The sequence below is a fragment of the Aquarana catesbeiana genome, linkage group LG03, assembly GCF_042186555.1.
Source record: "Aquarana catesbeiana isolate 2022-GZ linkage group LG03, ASM4218655v1, whole genome shotgun sequence".
NCBI classification, from domain to species: Eukaryota; Metazoa; Chordata; class Amphibia; order Anura; family Ranidae; genus Aquarana; species Aquarana catesbeiana.
The window spans coordinates 743,219,452-743,238,184 of record NC_133326.1 but is presented as its reverse complement, the minus strand read 5'-3'; the positions used below and the strand labels follow the sequence as shown (position 1 = coordinate 743,238,184).

At 50.0% G+C, this 18,733-nt stretch overlaps 1 protein-coding gene across 2 annotated transcripts in view; it reads right to left on the bottom strand.

The window, feature by feature from the left end:
- LOC141133878 (asialoglycoprotein receptor 1-like) overlaps nucleotides 1-18,045 on the bottom strand; it is a 38,465-nt gene extending 20,420 nt beyond the window's left edge. For both annotated transcript variants that reach the window (XM_073623473.1, XM_073623474.1), the window contains exons 1-4: nucleotides 17,947-18,045; nucleotides 17,648-17,761; nucleotides 16,782-16,877; nucleotides 16,647-16,703 (exon numbers count right to left, since the gene is read on the bottom strand). In XM_073623473.1, the coding sequence (XP_073479574.1) occupies nucleotides 16,647-16,703; nucleotides 16,782-16,877; nucleotides 17,648-17,761; nucleotides 17,947-18,034 (355 nt within the window). In that variant the 5' untranslated portion in view covers nucleotides 18,035-18,045. The remainder of the gene's footprint in view (nucleotides 1-16,646; nucleotides 16,704-16,781; nucleotides 16,878-17,647; nucleotides 17,762-17,946) is intronic.
- Nucleotides 18,046-18,733: the final 688 nt, after the last annotated feature.

Here is an 18,733-nt window from a genome sequence, read left to right as displayed (position 1 = left end):
TAAAGCAATAAATAGGTTTATGTATTGTAAGACACTGTATGATATTTTATAATGTTGTATTTATTATTGTTTTTGCTATTTGTGAAATAATAAAAAAGTATGAAGTAAAAAAAAAAAAAAAACTGAATTTGTCATCCCTGAAAAATCCTAATCTTCTCTTAACCCTGGACTTAAATGTTAACCTTCCCCCCAACTCTAAATAGTTACATAGTAGGTGAGGTTGAAAAGAGACACAAGTCCATCAAGTCCAACCTATGTGTGTGATTATATGTCAGTATTACATTATATATCTCTGTATGTTGCCATCGTTCAGGTGATTATCTAATAGTTTCTTGAAACTATCGATGCTCCCCGCTGAGACCACCGCCTGTGGAAGGGAATTCCACATCCTTGCCGCTCTTACAGTAAAGAACCCTCTACGTAGTTTAAGGTTAAACCTCTTTTCTTCCAATTTTAATGAGTGGCCACGAGTCTTGTTAAACTCCCTTCCACGAAAAAGTTTTCTCCCTATTGTGGGGTCACCAGTCCGGGATTTATATATTGTGGGGTCACCAGTCCGGTATTTGTATATTGTGGGGTCACCAGTCCGGTATTTATACAATGAAATCATATCCCCTCTCAAACGTCTCTTCTCCAGAGAGAATAAGTTCAGAGCTCACAACCTTTCCTCATAACTAAGATCCTCCAGACCCTTTATTAGCTTTGTTGCCCTTCTTTGTACTCGCTCCATTTCCAGTACACCCCTCCTGAGGACTGGTGCCCAGAACTGGACAGCATACTCCAGGTGCGGCCGGACCAGAGTCTTGTAGAGCGGGAGAATTATCGTTTTATCTCTGGAGTTGATCCCCTTTTTAATGCCGATATTCTGTTTGCTTTGTTAGCAGCAGCTTGGCATTGCATGTCATTGCTGAGCCTATCATCTACTAGGACCCCCAGGTCCTTTTCCATCCTAGATTCCCCCAGAGGTTCTCCCCCCAGTCTATAGATTGCATTCATATTTTTGCCACCCAAATGCATTATTTTACATTTTTCTACATTGAACCTCATTTGCCATGTAGTCGCCCACCCCATTAATTTGTTCAGGTCTTTTTGCAAGGTTTCCACATCCTGCGGAGAAGTTATTGCCCTGCTTAGCTTAGTATCGTCTGCAAATACAGAGATTGAACTGTTTATCCCATCCTCCAGATCGTTTATGAACAAATTAAATAGGATTGGTCCCAGGACAGAACCCTGGGGGACCTCACTACCCACCCCTGACCATTCTGAGTACTCCCCATTTATCACCACCCTCTGAACTCGCCCTTGTAGCCAGTTTTCAATCCATGTACTCACCCTATGGTCCATGCCAACGGACCTTTATTTGTACAGTAAACATTTATGGGGAACTGTGTCAAATGCTTTTTTAAAATCCAGATACACCACGTCTACGGACCTTCCTTTATCTAGATGGCAACTCACCTCCTCATAGAAGGTTAATAGATTGGTTTGGCAAGAACGATTCTTCATGAATCCATGCTGATTACTGCTAATGATATCATTCTTATTACTAAAATCTTGTATATAGTCCCTTATCATCCCCTCCAAGAGTTTACATACTATTGATGTTAGGCTAACTGGTCTGTAATTCCCAGGGATGTATTTTGGGCCCTTTTTAAATATTGGTGCTACATTGGCTTTTCTCCAATCAGCTGGTACCATTCCAGTCAATAGACTGTCAGTAAAAATTAGGAACAATGGTCTGGCAATCACTTGACTGAGTTCCCTAAGTACCCTCGGGTGCAAGCCATCTGGTCCCGGTGATTTATTAATGTTAAGTTTCCCAAGTCTAATTTTAATTCTGTCCTCTGTTAACCATGGAGGTGCTTCCTGTGATGTGTCATGAGGATAAACACTGCAGTTTTGGTTACTGAAGCCCCCCGATTCCCTTGTGAAGACTGAGGAGAAGAATAAATTTAATACCTTCGCCATCTCCCCATCCATTGTAACCAGATGTCCTTCCTCATTCTTTATGGGGCCAATATGGTCTGTCCTCCCTTTTTTACTGTTTACATACTTAAAGAATTTCTTGGGATTTTTTTTTGCTCTCCTCCGCTATGTGTCTTTCATGTTCTATCTTAGCCGTCCTAATTGCACCCTTACATTTCTTATTGCATTCTTTATAAAGTCTGAATGCTGAGGATGATCCCTCAACCTTGTATTTTTTGAAGGCCTTCTCCTTTGCTTTTATATGCATTTTTACATTGGAGTTAAGCCACCCAGGACTTTTGTTCGCTCTTTTAAATTTAGTTCCCAGTGGGATGCATTGGCTAATGCCCTTATTTAATATGCTCTTAAAGCAAACCCATCTCTCCTCCGTATTCTTTGTTCCTAATATTTTATCCCAATTTATGCCTTTTAGCAAGGTTTGTAGTTTAGGGAAGTTGGCTCTTTTGAAATTCAGTGTCTTTGTGTTCCCTTCATGTTTCCTATTTGTGTGATTTATACTGAAACTAATTGACCTGTGATCGCTGTTACCTAAATTGCCCCGTATTTCCACATCCGTGATCAGGTCTGTATTGTTGGTAATCAGTAGATCCAGTAATGTTTTATTTCTAGTTGGTGCGTCTACCATCTGACCCATAAAATTGTCCTGCAAGACATTAAGGAACTGGCGAGCCCTAAATGAATGCGCGGTTCCCTCCGCCCAGTCTATGTCTGGATAATTAAAATCCCCCATTATGATAACACTTCCCATCCTTGCTGCTAATCCAATTTGTGATAGGAGATCCATCTCCACTTCCTCCCTCAGGTTAGGGGGCCTATAGCATACTCCCAGTATTATTTTCCCCTTAGCTTCATCCCTTTGGAGATCTACCCATAAAGATTCCACCTCCTCTCTAGCCCCCTCAGTGATGTCATCTCTCACATTCACTTGTACATTATTCTTGATATATAGGCATACCCCTCCCCCTTTTTTACCTTCTCTATCCTTGCAATAAAGGGTATCCCCTTGAATGGTTGCCAACCAATCGTGAGAGCTGTTGAACCAGGTCTCTGAAATTCCCACAAAATCCAAATCCTCCTCGTACAACAGTATCTCTAGTTCACCCATCTTGTCCGCCAGGCTCCTGGCATTGGTGAACATGCCACATAGTTTAGACCGGTTACATATTGTCCTCGTATTGGGTGTTCTGAGATTGCAACTAGGACTTGCTACTATACTCACCTTGTGTTTTATGTGCTTTGGTTAACCTACCACTAATGCCCCCAATACTACCCTCTGGAATATGTTCCACGCTGTCTATCTCTACCTCTGGACCCTCGCTGAACCAATGTGCACCCGCTGACCAATGTGTACTCGCTGACCAACGTGCACCCAGTGAACCAACGTGCATTTGCTGACCAACGTGCACCCGCTGAACCAACGTGCACTCGCAGACCAATGTGCACCTGCTGAACCAATGTGCACTCGCTGACCAACGTGCACTCGCTGAACCAACGTGCACTTGCTGAACCAACGTGCACCCGCTGACCAATGTGCACCCGCTGAACCAACGTACACTTGCTGACCAACATGCACTCGCTGAACCAACGTGCACCCACTGAACCAACGTGCACCCACTGAACCAACGTGCATTTGCTGACCAACGTGCACCCACTGAACCAACGTGCACCCACTGAACCAACGTGCATTTGCTGACCAACGTGCACCCGCTGAACCAACGTGCACTCGCAGACCAATGTGCACCTGCTGAACCAATGTGCACTCGCTGACCAACGTGCACTCGCTGACCAACGTGCACTCGCTGAACCAACGTGCACCTGCTGAACCAACATGCACCCGCTGACCAATGTGCACCCGCTGAACCAACGTGCACCCGCTGAACCAATGTGCACTCGCTGACCAACGTGCACCCACTGAACCAACGTGCATTTGCTGACCAACATGCACTCGCTGAACCAACGTGCACCCACTGAACCAACGTGCATTTGCTGACCAATGTGCACCCGCTGAACCAACATGCACGCACTGAGCAACGTGCACTCACTGACCAACGTGCACCCGCTGACCAACATGCACGTGCTAAACCAACATGCACCCGCTAAACCAACGTGCACCCGCTGAACCAACGTGCACTCACTGAACCAATGTACACCCGCTGAACCAATGTACACCCGCTGAACCAACATGCACTCGCAGACAAACGTGCACTTGCTGACCAACGTGCACTCGCTGACCAATGTTCACCCGCTGACCAATGTGCACCCGCTGAACCAACATGCACTTGCTGAACCAATGTGAACCTGCTGACCAACGTGCACTCACTGACCAACGTGCACCCGTTGACCAATGTGCACCTGCTGACCAACATGCAGTCGCTGAACCAACGTGCACCCGCTGACCAATGTGCACCCGCTGACCAATGTGCATCCGCTGAACCAGTGTGCACCCGCTGAACCAATGTGCACCCGCTGAACCAACGTGCATCCACTGAACCACGTGCAACAAATGTGCACCCGTTGACCAACGTGCACTTGCTAAACCAATGTGCACCCGCTGAACCAACATGCACCCACTGAACCAACATACACTCGCTGAACCAATGTGCACCCGCTGAACCAATGTGCACCCGTTGACCAACATGCACTCGCTAAACCAGCGTGCACCCGCTGAACCAACGTGCACCCACTGAACCAACATACACTCGCTGAACCAATGTGCACCCGCTGAACCAATGTGCACCCGTTGACCAACATGCACTCACTAAACCAGCATGCACCCGCTGAACCAACGTGCACCCACTGAACCAACGTACACCGCTGAACCAACGTGCACTCGCTGACCAACGTGCACCCACTGAACCAACGTGCACTCGCTGACCAACGTGCACCCGCTGAACCAATGTGCACCCGTTGACCAACATGCACTCGCTAAACCAGCGTGCACCCGGTGAACCAACGTGCACCCACTGAACCAACATACACCGCTGAACCAACGTGCACTCGCTGACCAACGTGCACCCACTGAACCAACGTGCAATCGCTGACCAACGTGCACCCACTGAACCAACGTGCATTTGCTGACCAACATGCACTCGCAGACCAACGTGCACCCGCTGAACCAACGTGTACTCGCTGACCAACGTGCACTCACTGACCAACGTGGACTCGCTGAACCAACGTGCACTCACTGACCAATGTGCACCCACTGAACCAACGTGCATTTGCTGACCAACGTGCACTCACAGACCAACGTGCACCCGCTGAACCAATGTGCACTCGCTGACCAACGTGCACTCGCTGACCAACGTGCACTCGCTGAACCAACGTGCACCTGCTGAACCAAGGTGCACCCGCTGACCAACATGCACTCGCTGAACCAACGTGCACTTGCTGACCAACATGCACTCGCTGAACCAACGTGCACCCGCTGAACCAACGTGCATTTGCTGACCAACGTGCACTCGCTGACCAATGTGCACTCGCTGAACCAACGTGCATTTGCTGACCAACGTGCACTCGCTGACCAACGTGCACCTGCTGAACCAATGTGCACCCGCTGAACCAATGTGTACCCACTGAACCAACGTGCACTCACTGAGCAACGTGCACTCACTGACCAACGTGCACCCGCTGACCAACATGCACGTGCTAAACCAACGTGCACCCGCTAAACCAACGTGCACCCGCTGAACCAACGTGCACCCACTGAACCAATGTACACCCGCTGAACCAATGTGAACCCGCTGACCAACGTGCACTCGCTGACCAATGTTTACCCGCTGACCAATGTGCACCCGCTGAACCAACATGCACTCGCTGAACCAATGTGAACCCGCTGACCAACGTGCACTCACTGACCAACGTGCACCCGTTGACCAATGTGCACCTGCTGACCAACATGCAGTCGCTGAACCAACGTGCACCCGCTGACCAATGTGCACCCGCTGACCAATGTGCACCCGCTGACCAATGTGCATCCGCTGAACCAGTGTGCACCCGCTGAACCAATGTGCACCCGCTGAACCAACGTGCATCCACTGAACCACGTGCAACAAATGTGCACCCGTTGATCAACGTGCACTCGCTAAACCAACGTGCACGCGCTGAACCAATGTGCACCCACTGAACCAACATACACTCGCTGAACCAATGTGCACCCGCTGAACCAATGTGCACCCGCTGACCAACATGCACTCGCTAAACCAGCGTGCACCCGCTGAACCAACGTACACCCGCTGAACCAATGTGCACTCGCTGACCAACGTGCACTCGCTGAACCAACGTGCACCCGCTGAACCAACTTACACTCGCAGACAAATGTGCACCCGCTGACCAACATGCACTCGCTGACCAACGTGCACTTGCTGACCAATGTTCACCCACTGACCAACGTGCGCCCGCTGAACCAACGTGCACCCACTGACCAACGTGCACCCACTGACCAACGTGCACTCACTGAACCAACGTGCACCCGCTGACCAATGTGCACTCGCTGAACCATCGTGCACTCGCTGACCAACGTGCACCCGCTGAACCAACTTGCACTCGCAGACAAATGTGCACCCGCTGACCAACATGCACTCGCTGATCAACGTGCACTTGCTGACCAATGTTCACCCACTGACCAACGTGCGCCCGCTGAACCAACATGCACCCACTGACCAACGTGCACTCGCTGAACCAACGTGCACTCGCTGACCAACGTGCACCCCGCTGAACCAACGTGTACTCATTGACCAACACGCACCTGCTGAACCAACGTGCACCCGCTGACCAACATGCACTCACTGACCAACGTGCACTCACTGACCAATGTGCACCCGCTGACCAACATGCAGTCGCTGAACCAACGTGCACCCGCTGACCAACGTGCATCCGCTGAACCAGTGTGCACCCGCTGAACCAATGTGCACCCACTGACCAACGTGCATCCACTGAACCAATGTGCAAGCACTGACAAACGTGCACCCGCTGACCAACGTGCACTCGCTAAACCAACGTGCATCCGCTAAACCAACGTGCACCCGCTGAACCAACGTGTACTCATTGACCAACACGCACCTGCTGAACCAACGTGCACCCGCTGACCAACATGCACTCACTGACCAACGTGCACTCACTGACCAATGTGCACCCGCTGACCAACATGCAGTCGCTGAACCAACGTGCACCCGCTGACCAACGTGCATCCGCTGAACCAGTGTGCACCCCGCTGAACCAATGTGCACCCACTGACCAACGTGCATCCACTGAACCAATGTGCAAGCACTGACAAACGTGCACCCGCTGACCAACGTGCACTCGCTAAACCAACGTGCATCCGCTAAACCAACGTGCACCCGCTGAACCAAGGTGCACCCGCTGACCAACATGCACTCGCTAAACCAGCATGCACCCGCTGAACCAACGTGCGCCCACTGAACCAATGTACACCCGCTGAACCAATGTGCACTCGCTGACCAACATGCACTCGCTGAACCAATGTGCACCCGCTGAACCAACTTGCACTCGCAGACAAATGTGCACCCACTGACCAACATGCACTCACTGAACCAACGTGCACCTGCTGAATCAATGTGAACCCGCTGACCAACGTGCACTCGCTGAACAAACGTGCACTCGCTAACCAACGTGTACTCATTGACCAACATGCACCCGCTGAACCAACGTGCACCCGCTGACCAACATGCACTCGCTGACCAACGTGCACTCACTGACCAATGTGCACCCGCTGACCAACATGCAGTCGCTGAACCAACGTGCACCCGCTGACCAACGTGCATCCGCTGAACCAGTGTGCACCCGCTGAACCAATGTGCACCCGCTGACCAACGTGCATCCACTGAACCAACGTGCAACCACTGACAAACATGCACCCGCTGACCAACGTGCACTCGCTAAACCAACGTGCATCCGCTAAACCAACGTGCACCCGCTCAACCAAGGTGCACCCACTGACCAACGTGCACTCGCTAAACCAGCATGCACCCACTGAACCAACGTGCGCCCACTGAACCAACGTACACCCGCTGAACCAATGTGCACTCGCTGACCAACGTGCACTCGCAGAACCAATGTGCACCCGCTGAACCAACTTGCACTCGCAGACAAATGTGCACCCGCTGACCAACATGCACTCGTCGACCAACGTGCACTTGCTGACCAATGTTCACCCGCTGACCAACGTGCACCCGCTGAACTAACGTGCACCCGCTGACCAACGTGCACTTGCTGACCAATGTTCACCCACTGACCAACGTGTGCCCGCTGAACTAACGTGCACCCGCTGACCAACGTGCACTCGCTGAACCAACGTGCACCTGCTGAATCAATGTGAACCTGCTGCCCAACGTGCACTCGCTGAACCAACGTGCACTCGCTAACCAACGTGTACTCACTGACCAACGTGCACCCACTGAACCAACGTGTACTCATTGACCAACGTGCACCCACTGAACCAACGTGCACCCGCTGACCAACGTGCACTCACTGACCAACGTGCACTCGCTGAAGCAACGTGCACTCGCTGACCAATGTGCACCCGCTGACCAACATGCATCCACTGAACCAGCGTGCACCCGCTGACCAACGTGCACCCGCTGACCAACGTGCACCCGCTGAACCAACGTGCACCCGCTGAACCAATGTGAACCTGCTGACCAACGTGCACTCGCTTAACCAACGTGCACCCGCTGAACCAATGTGAACCTGCTGACCAGCATGCACCCGCTGAACAAAAATGCACCCGCTGAACCAATGTGCACTCGCTGACCAACGTGCACCCACTGAACCAACGTGTACCCACTGAACCAACGTGCACCCGCTGAACCAACTTGCACTCGCAGACAAATGTGCACTTGCTGAATCAACATGCTCTCGCTGACCAACGTGTACCCACTGACCAACGTGCACCCACTGAACCAATGTGTACTCATTGACCAACGTGCACCCACTGAACCAACGTTCAGAATATTGAATTTATTCTTCTCCTCAGTCTTCACGAGTGAATCGGGGGGCTTCAGTAACCAAAACTGCAGTGTTTATCCTCATGACACAACACAGGAAGCACCTCCATGGTTAACAGAGGACAGAATTAAAATTAGACTTGAGAAACTTAACATTAATAAATCACCGGGGACCAGATGGCTTGCATCCAAGGGTACTTAGGGAACTCAGTCAAGTGATTGCCAGACCGTTGGCACTGAAGCCGCAACATACCCCTGAGATCACTAGAGTGGGGCTCCTTCCATCTAGCTCATTTAGAGGCTGTACAGTCCCCGCCCCCATCCTCTTCCTAAGCCATTCCCTCGATCCATCTGTAGCTTTGATGAAGGAGCGCGGATACCGTGACATCGTAGCCCGTACGCTCATGAAACGCGTCGCATTCCAGTGACGTCACAGCTCCGCACCCTGCCTTCCATCAGCATCCCAGGCCTCGCTTTGGAATTCCGTCACCGCAGCCGGCTTCAGCGGTGCTCAAGCAAAAGCCGTACGCACAGCAGGACCCAGCGTTGTTGTGATGGATCTGACGGACCCCCCCCTTTCCCTGGATTTTAACTACATTACACGCTTTATGTTATTCTACTAAATGTGAGTGTTCTGCACAGAGTTTTTTATTAAATCTGGTTTTAAATACTGCACTTAGAGGCGCCTCCTTTCCTTGTGTTTTTTCTGCAGATTGTTGGGGCTTAGGTTCAGCTCTTCCAGGAAGGCAGCCATCTGTGTGGACTTTGAATTTTTGAGTCTGTTTGCCCACATAGACTTTTTATGGACTTTATTAGTCATAATTACCTCTTGTCATCTACATAATGGGAACATAGGAATACCCAGCCTTTTTGCGCCTTTACTTGCTTACAATGACTGGAATGGTACCAGCTGATTGGAGAAAAGCCAATGTAGCACCTATATTTAAAAAGGGCCCAAAATACATCCCTGGGAATTACAGACCAGTTAGCCTAACATCAATAGTATGTAAACTCTTGGAGGGGATGATAAGGGACTATATACAAGATTTAGTAATAAGAACGATATCATTAGCAGTAATCAGCATGGATTCATGAAGAATCGTTCTTGCCAAACCAATCTATTAACCTTCTATGAGGAGGTGAGTTGCCATCTAGGTAAAGGAAGGACCGTAGACGTGGTATATCTGGATTTTGCAAAAGCGTTTACTGTACAAAATAAGGTGCGTTGGCATGGACCATAGGGTGAGTACATGGATTGAAAACTGGCTACAAGGCGTGTTCAGAGGGTGGTGATAAATGGGGAGTACTCAGAATGGTCAGGGGTGGGTAGTGGGGTTCCCCAGGGTTCTGTGCTGGGACCAATCCTATTTAATTTGTTTATAAACGACCTGGAGGATGGATAAACAGTTCAATCTCTGTATTTGCAGACGATACTAAGCTAAGCAGGGCAATAACTTCTCCGCAGGATGTGGAAACCTTGCAAAAAGACCTGAACAAATTAATGGGGGAGGGGCGACTACATGGCAAATGAGGTTCAATGTAGAAAAAAGTAAAATAATGCATTTGGGTGGCAAAAATATGAATGCAATCTATAGACTGGGGGGAGAACCTCTGGGGGAATCTAGGATGGAAAAGGACCTGGGGGTCCTATTTGATGATAGGCTCAGCAATGACATGCAATGCCAAGCTGCTGCTAACAAAGCAAACAGAATATTGGCATTAAAAGGGGGATCAACTCCAGAGATAAAACGATAATTCTCCCACTCTACAAGACTCTGGTCCGGCCGCACCTGGAGTATGCTGTCCAGTTCTGGGCACCAGTCCTCAGGAGGGATGTACTGGAAATGGAGCGAGTACAAAGAAGGGCAACAAAGCTAATAAAAGGTCTGGAGGATCTTAGTTATGAGGAAAGGTTGTGAGCACTGAACTTATTCTCTCTGGAGAAGAGACGCTTGAGAGGGGATATGATTTCAATTTACAAATACTGTACTGGTGACCCCACAATAGGGATAAAACTTTTTCGCAGAAGAGAGTTTAATAAGACTCGTGGCCACTCATTACAATTAGAAGAAAAGAGGTTTAACCTTAAACTACGTAGAGGGTTCTTTACTGTAAGAGCGGTAAGGATGTGGAATTCCCTTCCACAGGCGGTGGTCTCAGCGGGGAGCATTGATAGCTTCAAGAAACTATTAGATAATCACCTGAATGACCGCAACACACAGGGATATGTAATGTAATACTGACACATAATCACACACATAGGTTGGACTTGATGGACTTGTGTCTTTTTTCAACCTCACCTACTATGTAACTATATGCAACGTGCACCCGCTGAACCAACATGCACCCGCTGAACCAATGTGAACCCGCTGACCAACGTGCACTCGCTTAACCAACGTACACCCGCTGAACCAATGTGAACCTGCTGAACCAACGTGCAACCGCTGAACCAATGTGCACTCACTGACCAAGGTGCACCCGCTGAACCAACGTGTACCAACTGAACCAACGTGCACCCGATGACCAATGTGCACTCGCTGACCAATGTGTACCCACTGAACCAACGTGCACCCGCTGACCAGTGTGCACTTGCTGAACCAACGTGTACTCATTGACCAACATGCACCCGCTGACCAACGTGCATCCACTGAACCAGCGTGCACCCGCTGACCAACAAGCACCTGCTGAACCAACGTGCACCCGCTGAACCAATGTGAACCCTCTGACCAACGTGCACTCGCTTAACCAACGTGCACCCGCTGAACCAATGTGAACCTGCTGACCAACGTGCACCCGCTGAACCAACGTGCACCCGCTGAACCAATGTGCACTCGCTGACCAACGTGTACTCACTGAACCAACGTGCACCCGCTGACCAATGTGCACTCGCTGAACCAATATGCACTCGCTGACCAACGTGCAACCACTGAACCAACGTGTACTCATTGACCAACGTGCACCCGCTGAACCAACGTGCACCCGCTGAACCAACGTGCACCCGCTGACCAATGTGCATCCACTGAACCAGCGTGCACCCTCTGACCAACGTGCATGCGCTGAACCAATGTGAACCCGCTGAACCAATGTGCACTCGCTGACCAACGTGTACTCGCTGAAACAACGTGTACCCGCTGAACCAACATGCACCTGCTGACCAATGTGCACTCACTGACCAACGTGCACCCGCTGAACCAACGTGCACTCGCTGACCAATGTGTACCCGCTGACCAACGTGCACCCGCTGACTAACGTGCACCTGCTGAACCAACGTGCACCCGCTGAACCAATGTGAACCCGCTGACCAACGTGCACTCGCTTAACCAACGTGCACCCACTGAACCAATGTGAACCTGCTGACCAGCGTGCACGCGCTGAACCAACGTGCACCCGCTGAACCAATGTGCACTCGCTGACCAACGTGTACTCACTGACCAACGTGTACCCGCTGAACCAACTTGCACTCGCAGACAAATGTGCACCCGCTGACCAACATGCACTCGCTGAACCAACGTGCACTCGCTGACCAACGTGCACCCGCTGACCAATGTGCACTCATTGACCAACGTGCACCTGCTGAACCAACGTGCACCTGCTGACCAATGTGCACTCACTGACCAACGTGCACTCGCTGAAGCAATGTGCACTCGCTGACCAATGGGCACTTGCTGACCAACGTGCATCCACTGAACCAGCGTGCACCCGCTGACCAACATGCACCTGCTGAACCAACGTGCACCGGCTGACCAACGTGCACTTGCTGAACCAACGTGCACTCGCTGACCAACGTGTACTCACTGACCAACGTGCACCCACTGAACCAACGTGTACTCATTGACCAACGTGCACCCGCTGAACCAACATGCACCCGCTGACCAACGTGCACACACTGACCAACGTGCACCCACTGAACCAACGTGTACTCATTGACCAACGTGCACCCACTGAACCAACATGCACCCGCTGAACCAATGTGAACCCGCTGACCAACGTGCACCCACTGAACCAACGTGCACTCGCTGACCAATGTGTACTCACTGACCAACGTGCACCCGCTGAACCAACGTGTACCCACTGAACCAACGTGCACCCGCTGACCAACGAACACTCACTGACCAATGTGCACCCGCTGAACCAACGTGCACTCACTGACCAATGTGTACCCACTGACCAACGTGCACTCGCTGAACCAATGTGCACCCGCTGACCAACGTGCACCTGCTGAACCAACGTGCACCTGCTGAACCAATGTGAACCCGCTGACCAACGTGCACTCGCTTAACCAACGTGCACCCGCTGAACTAATGTGAACCTGCTGACCAGCATGCACCCGCTGAACCAACGTGCACCCGCTGAACCAATGTGCACTCGCTGACCAACGTGTACTCACTGACCAACGTGCACCCACTGAACCAACGTGTACCCGCTGAACCAACGTGCACCCACTGACCAACATGCACTCGCTGACCAACGTGCACTCGCTGACCAATGTGCACTCGCTGAACCAACGTGCACTCGCTGACCAATGTGTACTCACTGACCAACGTGCACCCACTGAAACAATGTGTACTTATTGACCAACGTGCACCCGCTGACCAACGTGCACTCACTGACCAACATGCACTCGCTGAAGCAACGTGCACTCGCTGACCAATGTGCTCCCGCTGACCAACGTGCATCCACTGAACCAGCGTGCACCCGCTAAAGCAATGTGAACCCGCTGACCAACGTGCACTCGCTTAACCAACGTGCACCCGCTGAACTAATGTGAACCTGCTGACCAGCGTGCACCCGCTGAACCAACGTGCATCCGCTGAACCAATGTGCACTCGCTGACCAACGTGTACTCACTGACCAACGTGCACCCGCTGAACCAACGTGTACCAGCTGAACCAACGTGCACCCACTGAACCAACGTGCACCCGCTGACCAATGTGCAATCGCTGAACCAACGTGCACCCGCTGACCAATGTGCACTCGCTGAACCAACGTGCACCCGCTGACCAATGTGCACTCGCTGAACCAACATGCACTTGCTGACCAACGTGCACTCGCTGAACCAACGTGCACCCGCTGACCAATGTGCACTCGCTGAACCAACGTGCACTCGCTGACCAACGTGTACTCACTGACCAACGTGCACCCACTGAACCAACGTGTACTCATTGACCAACGTGCACCCGCTGAACTAACGTGCACCCGCTGACCAACGTGCACTCACTGACCAACGTGCACTTGCTGAAGCAACGTGCACTCGCTGACCAATGTGCACCCGCTGACCAACGTGCACCTGCTGAACCAACATGCACCTGCTGAACCAATGTGAACCCGCTGACCAACCTGCACTCGCTTAACCAACGTGCACCCGCTGAACCAATGTGAACCTGCTGACCAACCTGCACTCGCTGAACCAATGTGCACTCGCTGACCAACGTGTACTCACTGACCAACGTGCACCTGCTGAACCAACGTGTAACCGCTGAACCAACGTGCACCCGCTGACCAACGTGCACTCACTGACCAACGTGCACCCGCTGAACCAACGTGTACCCGCTGAACCAGCGTGCACCCGCTGACCAACGTGCACTCACTGACCAACGTGCACCCGCTGAACCAACGTGCACTCGCTGACCAATGTGTACCCACTGACCAACGTGCATTCGCTGAACCAACGTGCACCCGCTGACCAATGTGCACCCGCTGACCAACGTGCATCCACTGAACCAGCGTGCACCCGCTGACCAATGTGCACTCGCTGAACCAACGTGCACTCGCTGAACCAACATGCACCCGCTGAATCAATGTGCATCCACTGAACCAATGTGCATCCGCTGACCAACATGCACCCGCTGAACCAACGTGCACCCACTGACCAACGTGCACTCGCTGAACCAACGTGCACCCACTGACCAACATGCACCCGCTGAACCAACGTGCACCCGCTGACCAACGTGCACTCGCTGAACCAACGTGCACCCCGCTGACCAATGTGCACTCGCTGAAGCAACGTGCACCCGTTGAACCAATGTGAACCCACTGACCAACGTGCACTCGCTGAACCAACCTGCACCCGTTGAACCAATGTGAACCCACTGACCAACGTGCACCTGCTGAACCAACGTGCACCCGCTGACCAATGTGCACCTGCTGAACCAATGTGCACCCGCTGACCAACGTGCACTCACTGAACCAACGTGCACTCGCTGAACCAACGTACACCCGCTGAACCGATGTGCACTCGCTGACCAACGTGCACACACACACAATACACAAGTACTAACAATCCACACACACTACTCAGACAACACTCAGGTACTCACAATACACAGGTACTACCTGACACTAATACTCAATACACTCAATAAATGTATAGTAAATATGTTCATTAGGACAGAGGCTTTGGAAGGGACTGAATGCTGGCCTCTTGCCTACAGATTATGGGCCCTTTGATTTTGGGGGAATGGTACGGGGCAGAGCTCGGCTAACCTCTGCCCAGCAGTATTCCCCCAAAATCCAGGGCCCATAATCAGTAGATACAATTGCAGAGTTAATTAGCACAAACAATAATGGGTGAAAGACTCTTAGAAGCCATACTAGACTCAAGGGTTCCCAGGCATGCAGCTCACAAAGAGCACCGTTCCCCCAAAACCCAGGGCCCATAATCAGTAGACAAGAGGTCAGCATTCAGTCCCCTCCAAAAGCCTCAGTCCGGGGTGAGCCCATCACAGAAGCCATGTTTATTAACAGTCAAACTATCAAACCAAAAATATGAAAAAAAAAAATTGCACTAGAAATAATTGTCAGAGCAGCTAATACAGAACATCTCAGACAATGTTAAACACTATTGGGTCCCTCTAGTCTGGTGTAGGGAGGAGCCAAACTGCTCTGAGATTTGTTTGAGCAGGGTTCCCCAAACATTAAATGCTAAACCCAACCCCCACTGAAATCATGACTCATGAAGAACTTGGATTTTTCCGGATCTCAATATGGGGTTTTTCGGCACAACTCTAGTTCATCAACATTGTGTATGGGTTTGGTGTAGAAAATGGAGCCTGAATAAAAAAAAATTTAGTTTGGTCATGGTAGGAACCACCTTTTAGGAGCTAAGGGAAAGTTCACTTTCTGATTTTGCATGGTGTGAATAAACCAAAAGGTTGGCCAATGATCACCCTAGAAAGCTGCTGTCTTTCCTTACTAAAATAAGTTTCTGGATCCGTTAAGTATATTGTCCTACATTTTGTATATCCAGTAAGAAAAGTTTAACCCTCTGTACTGAGGACTCCAAGCACAACCCAAAAAGTGTCACAATGCACCCATATTCCAGAAACCACTCCCATGTAATTCCCAGCCCTTTTAGGGTCCAAGGTTGGCTCAATGGTTTGGAGATTGTCATAAAAATGATCTACTGCCCCTAAAATACATATTTCATGTTGCATCTTGGAGCGTGCCATTATCTGTTACATCGTCAGATAAAATTGGGTTCACAGATGCCTGCATCACATTTTTTTTCAGTATCTACTCCAAAAACTTTTGAGGAGGAAAACTATTATAAACGTATTCTGTATATTCATTCACCTACATGACTATGTAGACTTCTGTTCCATACATGTATCAGTTTGTCCAGATCACCTGAAGAGATCACATTCTATGGAATCTCAGTGCAGTTTCTACCCTCCACTCTTTAATGCTGCCCCAGCTCACCTCTCGTGCTCTTTACAAAGGTTTCAATGTTTGTCAGTTTCTCCATCATCCTGGAATCTAGAGGAGGAGAACATCCATAAGGTGAGGAGACCAGAACCCTGTCACATAGTTTCACCCCTCATAGGGGCATCTTACCATTCTGGGACAGTTTCTCCACTTTGTAATCCACTCCTAGACTCAGGTTCCTCAGCTTCACCTCCATGTTCTGCTCTGTCTGATCCACCCCCTGACCTACCAGAGAGAAAGAACCAGAATTTAACAGATGAGGGATACCGAAGAGAACCCTGAACCACCCCGGGTTCCCTAATTATTATTGAACTACCCTGACGGCGGATTTCATCCAATGTATATGTCATATCAGGGGAAGGTGGACCAATTACTTCTACTGGCAAATATGTTCCTTTTTTATCGACTATGTTCTTAATGTCTTTGTTTGCTTTTTTGGGGTACTTTAAAGTGAGAGTTTTTCAGGTCCTGTGTGAAATATTACATACTTGTAAGTATCATTTCTCAATCAAATGGTGCTTTAACTGTAGGCATATTATAATGACTTGGATTACATATAACACCACACCAGAGCTGATGATGGACATTGTGACCAATGGGGAGGGATCTTTCAGAGAATGTAGTGTGGATGGTGGGCGGAGATCTTCCAGAGAACGTAGTGTGGACAGTAGGGGGAGATCTTCCACAGAATGTAGCGTGGATGGTGCGGGAAGATCTTCCAGAGAATGTAGTGTGGACAGTAGGGGGAGATCTTTCATAGAATGTAGCGTGGATGGTGCGGGAAGATCTTCCAGAGAATGTAAAGTGGATAGTTGAGGGAGATCTTCCAGAGAAAGTAGGGTGGATAGTTGAGGGAGATCTTCCAGAGAATGTATAGTGTGGATAGTTTGGGGAGGGGGGGGGGGGTAAGTGGTGATTGGAAACAGGGGTTACATGTGATACGTGTGGTTGGAATGTGAGGTGTGCATGTGGAGGGACAGCGAGAGTGAACTCACGTGTGATGGTGATGATGAGGATGATGATGATGAAGAGGAGACCAGTGCAAAGTGCTAACAGGGAGCAGATCAGGCCGGAGGAAGGTTGGGGAATCCACCTGTTCATGATGACTCCTGAAAGAGATAATTGCATTAAATCCCATTCTAGGAAGAAAAGGATGACATTAATCGATGCCGGGTGTAATTCTCTGTATCTGTTCTTATTCTGTATGTATGGACGATGCACAGTACTACTTCTCTTGTCCTGTATGCCGAGTGTAATTCTCGGTATTTGTGGTGTTATGTATGATGATGTGTACCTCGGGAAGTTGAATGGTTTCCAGCGGGACTCTCGTTGAGTGTTGGGTCTTCTTGAAGAAGCTCTATGTCCTTGTAGCGCACTGACATGTCCTGTAGAAGACTCCATTATAGACAGGTATCCTCCTCTCTCTTCATCCCCAAAACCCCCCATCAATAATTACAAAAAACATTAATTCTTGTTATCCTGGAACCTCTTATTAACTTGACTGACCTCCAGACTCCAAATACCTCACTGTAGAACAAGGAGATGAACTGTCTCCATGTTAAATAGCAGGACATTTCAAGGATTCAGAGAACAAACGTTTGTTGTAATAACATTTTTCTCCAAAGTCATTCTATTAAGTGAACCCGGTATTATGCAAAGAACCTAACATTAGCATATAAGCACTAATTACTAGGCAGTAGTGCCACTTAACCATTGGTAGCACATATAATCATTTTACTTTATCACCTCTCTTTCTATCTTCCTGTCTCTTCTCACACCACATCTTTCTTCCCCTCCCCCTCTATAACCCCTTCTCTCTTCTCAGCCTGCAATCCCTCTTTCTACTCCCCATCTTCCACCCCAACCCCCTTTGTCTCCATCCTTCTGTATGTCTCATCCTTCCCCAAAATCTTCTCTTCCAATCTTCCCTCTCTCCCCCATCTCCCCCTCTCTATCTCTCCTCCCTCCTGCTCTCTCTCCCCTATCTCCCCCTCTCTATCTCTCCTCCCTCCTGCTCTCTCTCCCCTATCTCCTCCTCTCTATCTCTCCACCCTCCTGCTCTCTCCCCCATCTCCCCCTCT